The sequence below is a fragment of the Callionymus lyra genome, chromosome 11 (assembly GCF_982586985.1).
Source record: "Callionymus lyra chromosome 11, fCalLyr1.hap1.1, whole genome shotgun sequence".
Taxonomy (NCBI): domain Eukaryota; kingdom Metazoa; phylum Chordata; class Actinopteri; order Syngnathiformes; family Callionymidae; genus Callionymus; species Callionymus lyra.
In genome coordinates, this window is record NC_141828.1 from 5,250,154 (window position 1) to 5,264,420 (window position 14,267).

The 14,267-nt window shown below is 39.4% G+C and overlaps 1 protein-coding gene across 1 annotated transcript in view; it reads right to left on the minus strand.

Annotated features, from left to right (window-relative positions):
* Positions 1-14,267, minus strand: part of sptbn1 (spectrin, beta, non-erythrocytic 1) — a 105,808-nt gene that overhangs the window by 15,225 nt on the left and 76,316 nt on the right. Inside the window, exons 19-32 of the mRNA XM_087801952.1 lie at positions 13,092-13,303; positions 11,464-11,601; positions 11,263-11,383; positions 10,988-11,203; positions 9,485-9,904; positions 8,316-8,518; positions 7,316-7,406; positions 7,098-7,244; positions 6,780-7,043; positions 4,904-5,128; positions 4,727-4,816; positions 3,433-3,711; positions 2,330-2,460; positions 877-1,081 (exon numbers count right to left, since the gene is read on the minus strand). Coding sequence (XP_087658078.1) covers positions 877-1,081; positions 2,330-2,460; positions 3,433-3,711; positions 4,727-4,816; positions 4,904-5,128; positions 6,780-7,043; positions 7,098-7,244; positions 7,316-7,406; positions 8,316-8,518; positions 9,485-9,904; positions 10,988-11,203; positions 11,263-11,383; positions 11,464-11,601; positions 13,092-13,303 — 2,742 coding nt within the window. The remainder of the gene's footprint in view (positions 1-876; positions 1,082-2,329; positions 2,461-3,432; positions 3,712-4,726; positions 4,817-4,903; positions 5,129-6,779; positions 7,044-7,097; positions 7,245-7,315; positions 7,407-8,315; positions 8,519-9,484; positions 9,905-10,987; positions 11,204-11,262; positions 11,384-11,463; positions 11,602-13,091; positions 13,304-14,267) is intronic.

The following is a 14,267-nucleotide window of genomic DNA, read 5'->3' on the forward strand; positions in this document are numbered from 1 at the left end:
AGACTGATGTGAAAACGTTTAAATAAAGTGACAAAGGTTGAGAAGAAGAAGAAAAGTAGTAGAATTTGTAATAGAAGTAGTAGTAGTAGTAGTGGGAGTAGAATAAGTATTAGTGGGAGTACAAGAATTAGAACTACAGTAACAAGTAGAATTAGTAGTAGAATTAGTAGAAGTAGTAGATGTAGTAACATAATTAGAAGTAAAAGTATAACTATAATTAGAAGTAAAAGTATAATTAGTATTAAAAATATAATAAGTAAAAGCATCAGAATTCGTAGTAGAAGTAGAATAAGTAGTAAAATATAAGTATATGTAGCGGAAGTTGTAGTAGAATCAGTAGTAGAAGTACAAGTAGTAGTAGAATAATAACTAGTAAAAGTACTAGTATAAGTAGAATTAATAGTAGTAGTATTAGTAGTGTAAGTCTTAGTAGAAGTAGTAGTATAAGTTCAAGTAAAAGTAGTAGTAGAATTAGTAGAATAAAAAGTAGTAAAAGTATAAGTAGTACAAGTAGTATTGGTAGAATTTGTACTAAACGTAGATGTAGTATTTAATAGACAAGTGTTTTTAAAGTTAAAAGAAGTTTCGAGGTGTGAGTACATGAAAGTACCTGAAGGTCAAAGAAGGAGTTGAAACAAGAGTTGAAGAGTTTTATCATTCAAGTGAATGGAGAAAAAAAGGGTAGAAAAATAGGAATAGAAGAAAGGGTTGAAAAGATAAAAGAAAGATGGAACATATCCCGCATTTTAGGAACGAGCAGAATATTGATAAAAATTTGAATGGTTCAAATCGGATAAAATTTCTAAGAGATGTCGTTCAAAGTTTAGTTCAGAAAACTTCATCATCCACACGAACAACAAGGACTCCTGTACTCACGGTGACGTGCTCGTAGTCCTGGCCCAGCTCGTGAGAACCGGCCACCACCTCCCTCTCCGCGATCCACTGCTCCAGGTCGTCCACCTCTCGGTTCAGCTGGAAGAGGCGGAAGCGTTCGTCCAACTTCCCGCGACGTTCCTCCGACAAATCCTTCAGGCCGGCGTAGAGTTTGTCCACCTGCGACTGACGCATGCCGATGCGCTCGCTGCAGAGGAGGAGGAGAGTGAGCACTGGTCCAGCTCCAAAGACCACAGAACCGCATCACTTATGGCGCCACAGTGAACTCCCATGATGCCTTTCTTCACACTGCCATATTTAGTGAAAACTGATTGGTCGCTATAATCCTGTATTTCTTCAATTCTACAGCTTTGTTGCCATTTCAAAGGTGATCGCCCGATGAGATTGGTTGGCTGGGCGGCAAAGCATTATGGGAGTTGTTCACGTCACTGTTACTGAGGGAGTTGAGAGGGATGTGGTTCATTTTCAAAAACAGTTTAAATAAACAAGTGAGAATTGTAATGATCAGAGCTGTGGATTTGGTTGAATTGGTTACGTAACCTGTGTATTAAACAACACTGTATTTATTAAGATACATTTGAATACTATAATAATAATAATACATTTTTTAATTGTCAAACAAGCTTCGTAGGATCTCATGAGTCAAACTAAAACTCCACAAAGAATCTGCTACTGTTAGTGTCGATGCTAATTCAATACTAATAACATTAAAGAAGTTGTTTTTAACAGGTTGAAGAAAAGAGCTTTTATTTTGAAGTCCTGAATGAGCCCAGTCTTGAGCTGTGTCTCAAATCGCATACTTCTCTTAGTACACTAGAAGTTAGTATCATCAGGATAGTGTACGTACTAACTAGTAACTAATTCTCCACAGATAGTATGTCTCAAATAAAACTCTGCTGCTACACACTAACAGGAAATGACGCGACAGCTTCTTCTTCTACTACTATTTAACGATGGTTGCAACCAGCTGTTGGAACACTATCGCCACCTGCTGGCAGCATGTTTGGTTTGGATCAAGAAATAAAGAAAAAATATGAGAATCGAAATATTCACGAGATATTTAAGCTGGTATCGGCAGCGAAGACGTCTCAACCTCCTACTGCTGCTGAAAATATACCTGTAAGTATATGAATATATAATATATATATATATATATATATGACGTAACTTCTGTTTAAAACGTCACTAAGATGGAGTCGTTTAGTGTAGAAAGTGTCCATCGATCCATACTCAGTTTTGTGGGTGTTTTAGTGACAATGTAGTGTGTATGGAGCACTACATTTACATACTAAGAATTGAGACACACTTGCGCACTAAAAATACTAACTTTGAGTACACAAGTATGTGATTTGAGACACAGCATTGGCGTCACTGACCACATGTGGCTCGTTCTCACGTCATCAAACATGGCTTCATCAACTTCTCTAACACGGACCTGTCAGGATGTTCATCAGCCACCAGGCCTCGGCTGGTGCCGGACAACTGGTGCACGGTGTCGGCGTAATCTTCCACCGCCTGCTCCAGGATCTGGTGCTTCTTCAACATGGCCACTGAGCTCTGCTCGTCCTGGAGAAACACATGTTTAGAAGAGTCACTTTGACACCAACGTCTCATTTAATAGTTGCATTTTATTTTAAAATATTCAAAATACTCGTATGTCTTAATTAAGTTTTTTATTAAAAGTAAATACATTTATGTAAATTATTTCTTTGTCGAAAGTTTGGTTTAGAAAAAAAAAATGGAATCATTGATTATTTTTCTTCACATAGTTAATTTAATATCCAATCATTAAAAATACATATTTTAAATTCAATATAAAAAGGTGGTTTTACTAACGTCAACATTTATTTTGGTAATTATTTACACAGAGTTTAATATTCTGATTCCAAAAACTAAAAAATAAATTTTATAAATCCAATATTCTTTCATTTGTAGTATTTTAATTTAAATGTAACATTTCAGTATCAGCTTATTGATATTGAATGTAAAATGAATATTGAATTTAGAAAAATATATTTTTCCAAGTAAAGTAATATTAATATATTCTATTATTATGAAATGATTTAACCTTCACCACTGCATATGTATTTATGGAAGGCAGGGAGGTCGTTCACCTCGACCCAGAGACAACACAAGGGATACCACAAACGCATTTGTTTTCAGGCCTTTGTGTCACTTTGACCCAGAGATAACACAAGGGTTAAAGGTAAATGAATGTAAGTCAGGACATGTAGTAAAAGTTCTTCTTCTCAAGATGCAGTAAGTTCTTCATCATGACCATATTTTACACTTTATTACTTTATAAAGTTGCTCTGAAATCTGGGCGAACGAGAGGTTACGAGAGTCCATTATGATGTAATAATGGCTTCACTCCTCTTCCAGCCAGCTGTTATCACGCCCCGCTTTGTTTATACAACGAGTGCCAGGAGAGTTAGGTTTTCACACGAGTTGCCTTTTAAAAAAATCCTACATGTCAATAAAACCAGTTTCGATGTTGTAAATGTTCAATTCCTTCCCGACGCGTCCCTCACGCCTCACCTTGGCCTTCTCCTCCGACATCATGTACAGCTCCTGCTCGCTCATCCAGGCCTCGGCCTCGGCGGCGTCGAAGTAGTACTGCTGAGCCTCGTGAGCCTCGTTCAGGCGCGAGTGTCTCTTCTCCGTCTCCTTCCTGATCTGATCCCAGAGCGCCTGCAGCTCGCCGAGGCGCTGACGGATGCCGGCGGCCGTCGGGTCGTCGTCCCTCAGGATGTGTTGGCTTCGCTCGAAGATGTCGTCGAAGCGAGGCTGGTGGCCTTGGATCTCCTTCTGTAGGGTCTGCAGCGGCACAGGTGTGAGTCCAGGGCTCAGACCAGCAGGTAGATAGGTATGTGTGTATATATGTGTGTATGTGTGTATGTGTGTGTGTATATGTGTGTGTATATGTGTGTGTGTGTGTGTATGTATATGTGTGTGTGTATGTATATGTGTGTGTGTATGTATATGTGTGTGTGTATGTATATGTGTGTGTGTATGTATATGTGTGTGTATGTGTGTGTGTATATGTGTGTGTATTTGTGTGTGTGTATTTGTGTGTGTGTATTTGTGTGTGTGTATGTGTGTGTATGTGTGTGTATATTTGTGTGTGTATGTATATATGTGTATGTGTGTACCTGTATGTGTGTATGTGTGTGTGTGTAAAAGATGTTTGTGTGCGCATGTGTGCGTGCGTGTGTGTATGTGTGTGTATTTGTGCGTGTGCACGCTTGTGTGTGTACATGTGTGTGTGTGTGTGTGTACATGTGCGCGCGTGTGTGTACCTGTGCGTGTGTGTGTGTGTGTGTGTGTGTGCATATGTGTGTGTGCGTGTATGTATATGTGTGTGTGCGTGTGTGTATATGTGCGTGTGTATGTGTGTGCGTGTGCGTATATGTGCGAGTGTGTGTGCGTGTGCGTATATGTGCAAGTGTGTGTGCATGTGTGTGTGCATGTGTGCGTGTGCATGTGTGTGTGCATGTGTGTGTGCATGTGTGTATATGTGCGTGTGTGCGTGTGTGCGTGTGCATGTGTGTGTGCATGTGTGTATATGTGCGTGTGTGGGTGTGCATGTGTGTGTGCATGTGTGTATATGTGCGTGTGCATGTGTGTGTGCATGTGTGTATATGTGCGTGTGTGCGTGTGCATGTGTGTGTGCATGTGTGTATATGTGCGTGTGTGCGTGTGCATGTGTGTGTGCATGTGTGTGTGCATGTGTGTATATGTGCGTGTGTGCGTGTGTGCGTGTGCATGTGTGTGTGCATGTGTGTGTGCATGTGTGTATATGTGCGTGTATGTGTGTGCATGTGTGTGTTACCTGGTTCTTCTTGATGAGAAGTTGAACCGTCTGAAGATTATTTCCATGATCTGTTGACGTGGCCAGAGCCATCCTCTCCTCCACCCAGAGCTGGACACACCAGAGCCGTCAATCAACTCCACCGTCAATCAAACCTGATCGAGTCGATCGATCGATCAATCAATACGGTCCACTCACGATCTCGTCCTCCATGTCCCTGTTGAACTGGTGGATCTCACGCGAGGCCATCAGGTGGTCTCGTCTCTTCTTCAGCGGGTCCTGGAGCTCCACGAACTTGGTCTCCACGTTGATGCGCTGACCGTCCACCTCCTCCGAGCCCTTGCCCTCCTGGCTCAGCACCTGGGACTGACTGCGCAGCTCGTCCACCTCCCTCTGGCGCACCTCCACCTGGCTCTCCAGGATCTGAGGGAACCCAAGACTTTGTTACTTTTTAAAAACTATGACGACAAAATAACACGTTTCAGGAAGTTTTTCTACTCATTTTGATTCCACATATTTTAGTGTAGAAATAAATGTGTGTAAAATATTCCACAATAAAGTTCTGTTATATCATGACATTAATAATATTCCACATTTGTTTTTAATACAATTGCATCTAAAAAAAAAAAAACAATGATAAAAAGTACACGAGACACAATGAATACAGTTTAAGAATGAATTTGCATCATATATAAGTGTGTGAAATTAAAAATAAGGAAATAAGATAAAAAAACGTGCTAACGCAGAAAATGGGCTTTGTTTACATAACAATGACCAGTAAGACAATGTTGTTTTGAGTGTATTCTGTACTATAAAGTATTTCTTGAAACATCTCGCAAACATACTGTATTTCAGTTAATTTTTTAATTCACTTCCTGTGGTTTACCTCGTGTTTGTATGTGGTTTTATTGAATGAAACAGAAACTAAACTGAACCTTGAGTTGAAAAAAATGTTTTTTTTGTTTGTTTTTAGGATTTAAGTTGATACTTCAATGGTGACAATTAATTGTTGTTAATTAATTAATTTACCTTTTACAGACACTGCTGTGATGAATCAAAGCCTTTACATTTTTAAATGGATTTATTTTCTATTTAAAAAAAGACAATATTTATTAACAAACCTACTAGACTTTTGTTAAACAACAACATCTTGAAAGTTAAACAAGACGCTCAACAAACCATATCAAAGTTTTCAAGCAGGAGTAAAGACGACAGCATTTTTAATTGTTCAAGTTCAGCCATAAAAAGAGTCACGACTACGACCACATAGAGGAACAAACAAGAAAATGATGATGTGAACCAGGTTTGGCCCTGATGTGGATTCATTCGTTATTAACTGTTATTTAACCAGAGAAAACGAAAACACTGTTCTATTTATTTAAGAATGTCATTAATTAAACTAATATAATCCATGGGTTTGTGTCGTTTAAACTATTGTAACAGTTTATTTCATGTCTAAACAAGAAGGATCTTCTCGCCTGCAGTTCATACTAAACTCTGCAGCCAGAATTCTGAGCCGCTCTAGTAGAAGAACTCACATTTCTCCTTCAAACTCTTCACTGGCTGCCAGTTTCTTTCAGGATCATTTTAAAATCCTGGTTCTTACTTTCAGATCTATTCATGGTCAGACCTTCCATCAGTGATCTGATCCAGACTTACACCCCAGCTCGGGCTCTGAGGTCTGTGGATCAGAATCTACTGATGGTTCCTGAACTTCTGGACCAGAGGAGAGAAATCCTTCCAGACTGTTGCTCCTAAGCTTACAAGGAACATCTGAAGACACTTTTATTTGAGCCTTTTCTTAACTTTCTTGTTGCTGCTGTGTTTGTCTTACGTGTCTTGATCTTTTAAAGTATATATTTTAACTGTGTATTGTTTTGATTCTAGAAGTACTTACACTTTGTGTTACAGACTTGCTTTTTTTCTTTTTAAATAGTGTCTCAATTTAAAACCCAGGTTTTAAAACAAAAGAAGATAATTATAAAACTGTAGGATGTTTTGATACTAAACTCCTGAGTCTGTAGTTATGCGTAAGAAGTTCTCAGGTTCTTCCAAACGTTCTTCCAGAACTCACCTGCTGCTTCTTGAGCAGGATGTTGACCGAGGTCAGGTCCTTGCCGTAGTCGTCGGACTGCAGCTGACCGTCCAGACCCAGCAGCCACTTGTCCAGGTCGGCGCAGCTCTGGGTGAACAGCTCGGCTTTGTTGGCGTCGAACAGACACTTGGCCTTGGTCTGGGTGGTGGACTCCAGGTCCTGCCACATGGTCTTCAGCGACGCCAGCTTCTCCTTCACCATGGCCTCCGTCTCCGGCTTCTCCGCCATCAGCATCTGTCCCTCCTGGAAGAGCAGAGATGAACGTCTGGCGTGTCCTCAGGGACTCGAGTCTCCAACCTTCTCGATCTTGTCCAGCCACTCCTTGTTGGACTGCAGCTCGGCCATGAAGGCCTGGTGCTTCAGCCACTTGCTGTGCAGGTTCCTGGCCTCGTCGTACGTCATGTCCTGAGCCGTCAGCATCTTCTCGTTGATCCAGAGCGACAGCTGGAGGGACGAGAAGATGGTCATCTCACTGATACTGAAGTTCTCGCTCCTCAGTGAGAAAGAGTTTGTACCTCCTGACAGTCCTGCAGGAACTTCTGCAGATCTCGGTTGTCCTTGAGCCTCGCGAGAAGGTCGCTGGCCGCAGCACGGTTCTTCTTGTGTCTGGAGAATGAAAGGAAACGTTTAATCTTCAATCACTTGTTCAAATTGTTCGATGCATTAACGAAAAAGACGAGTCAAATTTGCATCATATATGTTCATGTTTGTCACCAAACTTTGAATAATAGTTGAATAATTACAGTAAACGGAGAAAAAGTGTAAAGATAATTTTAATTTAAAACGTTCTAAAACTACAAAAAAATGTACGTTTATTTTTGTATATAAATGTTATCCGAGAGTATTATTAATTATAATTTATTTATTTAATATTATTATTTTATTACAAGGTAACAGATTAGCCTTCTGTGTAGCCTTAATTATAATTACCCTTTTTTTCATTATTTCATTGAATTTTTTAAGAATTTAATATTTAAATACAATCATTTATGTATTTGAAAGTTGAATATGTTCAAATATAGTATTTTGCAAAGGTATAGTTGGATAATTACATTTAAAATACATTTCTCTAATTGAATATTTTAATAAAATAAATAGAATATTAATATAATTTTGCCAATTTTTTATTACAAATTCAACCTTTCAATATATATATATATATATATATAAATATATCGAATTAAATGCATATAAAAAAGGTTTTTTTTTTTTTAAACATTTTAATAAAGAAATTCAAAGCTACAATATTTTAAATTTTAAATGTAACCATTCAATATTCATATGTACGATATAAAACATCTTAACAATAAATACATTTTTATATTACATTAAATATATAATTATATACAGTATATACACATTTCAGAATGTAAATGTTTATTTTAATCGTTTAAAAAACAGCAGGACATAATTAGCTTGTTTTTAAAGAAGCACTTGAGCTTGAAAAAAATACGATTAAATTGAATTATCTCCAAAAGAAAAAACATTGAACTCTTGACATGAACTCGTCGTCACCTCTGATCGATGGAGTCGACCTTCTCTTGGATCCGCTCCGTGTTGATGTTGCCGTCGGTGACGAGGCGGCGTCCGGTGTCGACCACGCCGCTGATCTTCTCCTCGTTGGCGTCCAGGGTGGTCATGAAGTCCTCCTGCTTCTTGATGGCGGCCTCCGCTGCCTCCAGGGTGGTCGGCATCTCGGTGTGAGCCAGGACGTACTCCTGGGGTGGATGAAGGACAACGTTAACTTTGAACCACTGACTGAGGCTGTGCGATATATCGGAAAAATATCGATATTGCGATATTGGAACGTGCGATATGCAAATCGAAAACATATGATCATTTATCATTTTTTACTGTATAATTCAAGCATTTCTTAAATACACACTTCGACCAATCAGTGTCACGTTCTCTAAAGTTGTCAATTTGTACTTCTATGTCTCGTTGTCGTTTACGTCTCCGTCCGTCTGTGAACTGTGCGGCGCAGTTTGCTATGCTTGGTTGCTATGGCGACGAATGCTTAGCGCAGCTCAGTATATCCACGGAAGTAATACTAACTTGTGATCTAGTCAAACACTAGTGATCCAGTCACTCGTCTCTTTCAACCTCCTTTGTTAAAGCAACATATTGTAAGAACTTTTCATCTCGTCTCAGTTGTTTTCTTATAAGATCGTGAACTTCCAAACAAACCTGCCCGTGTTCACCGTATGCTAACGAGCTAAGTTGTTAGCATCATTTATAAAGTGTTATGTGTGCGTCTTCACCGTATGCTAACGAGCTAAGTTGTTAGCGGCATTTATAAAGTGTTATGTGTGCGTGTACAAGGAGGTGGATTTATTATTGATTTGGTGATATCGCGACACGGCGGCGGCTCCTCTCTGATGACCTCAGAGAGTTATATCGCTTATAACTGAGCGTTATAAGCGATATTTTTCTACCATCATGTCGGTACCGAAGCAGAAATAAACGAAAGGGAAATATAGCATCGTTTCCCTTCTCTTAACTCCCGGACCTCCACTAAAGTACTCACTCCTACACGCGGACGCCTCCACATTTTTAGGTAAAAAAAAAATTAATATTGCATTAATATCGATATTGCACTCAAAAACACCAATATCAAATACCGCACTTATTTCCAATACCGTGCAGCTCTACCACTGACCCGGAGGTGACGCCCGGGGTCTCACCTGGTTGTTGAGGAAGGCCTCGGCCTGCTTGGTGTCTCGCAGGAACAGCTGGTACGAGTGCGACTGCGACAGCAGGTTCTGTCGGTTCTCCCACATCTTGTGCAGCTCGTTCCAGCCGGTGTCCAGAGCCTGCAGCCGCTGCCTCAGGAACATGTACTGGGCGTCCGTCTGGCCCTGGGTCACCATCTCGCCCATGTCGCGCATCTTCTGGTAGTCCTCCTCGTAGTTGCGGATCTCGTTCTTGATGCCCTCGTGCTGGGTCAGCAGCTTCTCGGCCTCCGCCAGCGTGTTGGGCATGTCCTCCGAGGCGATGGCGGTCTGGGTCCTGGACAGCCACGACTGGAAGTCGTCCAGGTCGCGCAGGAACTGTTGCAGCTTGCTGGCCTCGCCCAGGGACTCCTCTCTGTTCTTCATGGTGTCCTGAGGAGACGGAGGTCGAACGTGTGAACAGAGAACACTTCATTTCAGACTCGGTTTCACTTCAGCCATTATTTCACTTCCTCATGTCGCACAGACGCATGTCAGTGTCTTCACAATATTCAAAGGTTGAATTTAACTTTTAACTGAAATATTGTTTTTTAAGCATTGATTTTTTTTTAGTATTTTAATAATTATTTGTAAGAATTATTTGACTTTCTAAAATAATTGAATTGACAGATTTGTAAAAAATAATCATTGATATTGAAAACTGCTCCAAAAACTCTAAACTAAATAGTAAATATCTTTTTAATTCAATATAAACATGTTGATATAATAGTGACACAAATCAATACGAAAAGAACACTGAGCTACTTGAACAAACTTTAAGCCAATCACGGCACACGCTGACGACCACATGACTTACTGTCTGGACTGGTATCTTCTGGTTGAAACTATTTTTATCCACATTTTTTATATTTACATTTAAAATGAAACACTTTTTTAATTATTTTTTTTTACACAGGTTATAAACTAAATTTATTTATAAATAATTGAATTAGAATATCAAACTCTATGAAGTTTATTAAAAACATTTCAATACACAAATTACTGAATTAAATTATTGAATTAAACATTTAAATGCTTAAAAAAAACATGAGTTTAGTTACAACATTTGGAAAATAATTATTATTGAAAAAAATCGAATTGCGATTATTTTGCGATTAAATATGCAACTATTTTCAATGTTCTCTTTTTTATTTATTTTTTCACTGATAGAATAAATAATTTACTTTACAGTAAAATATATTTATTTGTGATTGTTTGTTTATAAGTTATTAAGACATTTTTTAAGATAAGATAAGGCAAATTAAACATAAATGAAAATTAAAACTTCAGTGCAGAGTAAAGAAAACTGCTTGTAAGTCACGTGACTACATGACTCGAAAACAGCGGCTAAAACGAGCATCAAATTAAATAAAATGGCAACATTTGCGACTAATCTTCCAGTCAAATCCAATCCAGACTCTCATTGATCTACTTCCACAGGAGGAACAGGAGGAACCTCCACAGGTCTAAACTCACCTTCATCTCCTCCCAGACCAGAGTGATTCCAGCCAGACGACCCTTGATGGCCTCGCACTGGTCGGGGTGCTCGGTGGACAGACGTTCCGCCTCTTTGCCCAGGTCTCCCAGCTTGTCTTCGATGGCGGCCAGGTCTCGCTCCATCCCGGTCAGCTTCCTCTGCAGGGCCATGACGCCCGCCAGGTCGTTCCCGAGCTCCTGCGTCGACTCGATCACCTGAGAGAACATCCCCCGTGAACGACGGTTGGAAACCGATCGCGTGCTCGTGAACGTACCTTCGTCTTCTCTTTGATCCAGGACTTGGTCTCGTTGCACTCCAGGTGGTAGTTCTGGACCCCGAGAGCCGAATTCAAAAGGTCTTTCTTCTGGTCCACCAAGTCTCTGAACTGACTCCATCTTGAAAGTTTAAAAAAAAAAGGATCAGAACCAGCTCGACTTGAGTAAAAAAAGGCATTCAATGGACTCTGGATTCTCACCTGGTGTTGAGTTTGTCCTGCTGGGCCTTGATCTCCTTCTCACTGGGATGTCCACTGTGGATCAGTTGCCTGGCGATCTGGTTCACCACGGCAACCCGAGACGCCTGGTTGTTCATCTCTGGCTCCAAACTCTCGAAGCTACAAAGAAAAACGAGTGACTACTGAGATACTTTTTCATTATTTAAAGCATTCATGATCTGAATGTGTTTTTTACACACGTATAAGAGATAAATACTAGGTTAAGAATACCCTTTAACAAAGTAAACTTAAATACAAGGTTGTTTTAACCATTAAAAACAGGTATAATGGATAAAAACGATGTTACATTTATAAAAATGATCATAAACTGAAGGTTAATGGGAAGAATCTTACATATTTTATTGTATCTGCATTTATAATTAACCATACGTGTTCCTTGTTTATCTATTTAAACTAAATCTGACGTCCTCTCTGGATAATCAGTGACGTGACGATGGAAAAACAGAAGAACCGCTTTTATGTTTGTAGTTTGAATGTTCACCAGCAGGGGGCGCTGCAGTAAAGCACATTTTTGTTATCCAGTGTAAAGAAGAGACGAAGATTATGTTTATAAAAAAGAAATTTAAGAAAATATGATACACTTCAATAACATATTTATATTCAACAGCACTGTTTTGATATATTTTTGTGTACTTTAAAAATATATTTATTTGGCTTACAAATCTTTTTTTATAACTGTTATTTTAGGGGACGTTTGCAACTTCCAGCCGCTAGATGGCATCAGTCGTTACACAGCTAAAGCCACAAGGAAGTTTGATGAGAGGATACAGCGAGTCCAGTAGCTTTTAAAAGCTGATGTTTGGACATATTAAGCAGTTATGACTTCGTCAAGAGTCATGTGGTCTGTAAATACTACAACACCAGAGTCAAGTACTGGACAATACTACACATATATCCTTGTTACTACACTATCACAAAACCAGAGTCAAGTACTGGACAATACTACACATATATACTTGTTACTACACTTTCACAACACTAGAGTCAAGTACTGGACAATACTACACATATATACTTGTTACTACACTTTCACAACACTAGAGTCAAGTACTGGACAATACTACACATATATACTTGTTACTACAATATCACAACACTAGAGTCAAGTACTGGACAATACTACACATATATACTTGTTACTACACTATCACAACACCAGAGTCAAGTACTGGACAATACTATACATATATACTTGTTACTACACTTTCACAACACTAGAGTCAAGTACTGGACAATACTACACATATATACTTGTTACTACACTATCACAACACCAGAGTCAAGTACTCGACAATACTACACATATATACTTGTTACTACACTATCACAACACCAGAGTCAAGTACTGGACAATACTACACATATATACTTGTTACTACACTATCACAACACCAGAGTCAAGTACTGGACAATACTACACATATATACTTGTTACTACAATATCACAACACCAGAGTCAAGTACTGGACACTACTACACATATATACTTTTTACTACACTATCACAACACTAGAGTCAAGTACTCGACAATACTACACATACATCTTCTGGCTCCTAACAATGATGCTGCTGGTGAGTCTGGTACTGACCGATGCTGAACCACCTCCAGGTCCTCCAGCTTCTCTGGGATCTCCATGCTGTTCAGCCACTGCTCCTTCTCGTCGATCCAGACCTCGCAGGCGCTGGCTTCGCTCATCATCTTGTAGAGCGCGAGGGCGTCCTGCAGGGCCTGCTTCCTGAGCCGCGTGAGTTCCGCCACCTCCTTGTATCGTTCCTCGATGCCCTCCAGCCGGGATCGGACCTGCAGTCACCAGAGGAAGCAGACGTGAGAGTAGAAACACACACTCGCTGCTGATGGTTACAAACTAAAATACATCTTTTTACACGTGTCCGTTTCATTTAAAGTTCATAATTATTCAGGCTAATAATTTGATTTCTACTTAATAATGACACTTTAATTCACCTGAAATCAGTTGTAAAATCAGACTGATCTTTTCCATTAAATCTCTTTTTAGAAAACAACCAGTTACTACGGCAACAAGTATACATTACATTTTGTTCACCCCCCCCCCCCCCTGCGAGTGTTGAGTTTGACAGTATAGATTAGAGAGGGTTTAGTCTCCAAGTTAAATTCGATTTTGTGTTTGTTTTTAATTCTGCTGCATCGTGGAAAATCATTTAAAATCATGAACCAGAAAATGACATCTATGAAGGATCAATACATTGTTACAAACAGTAAAAACTGACAATTCAAAGTCAATACTTGATTTATTGTAACCTTTAGATTGATGCCTTGAGGTTTAATATAAAAAATGAGCAGTATAATCAATATATGAGCTGTGTACGTGTTGAAATAAACACTTTATTTTGTGTCTAAACAAGAAGGATCTTCTCGCCTGCAGTTCATACTAAACTCTGCAGCCAGAATTCTGAGCTGCTCTAGTAGAAGAACTCACATTTCTCCTTCAAACTCTTCACTGGCTGCCAGTTTCTTTCAGGATCATTTTAAAATTCTGGTTCTTACTTTCAGATCTATTCATGGTCAGACCTTCCATCAGTGATCTGATCCAGACTTACACCCCAGCTCGGGCTCTGAGGTCTGTGGATCAGAATCTACTGATGGTTCCTGAACTTCTGGACCAGAGGAGAGAAATCCTTCCAGACTGTTGCTCCTAAGCTTTGGAACCATCTCTGTGTTTGATGATCTACTGACTCCTTCAAGAAACATCTGTGTTTGATGATCTACTGACTCCTTCAAGAAACAT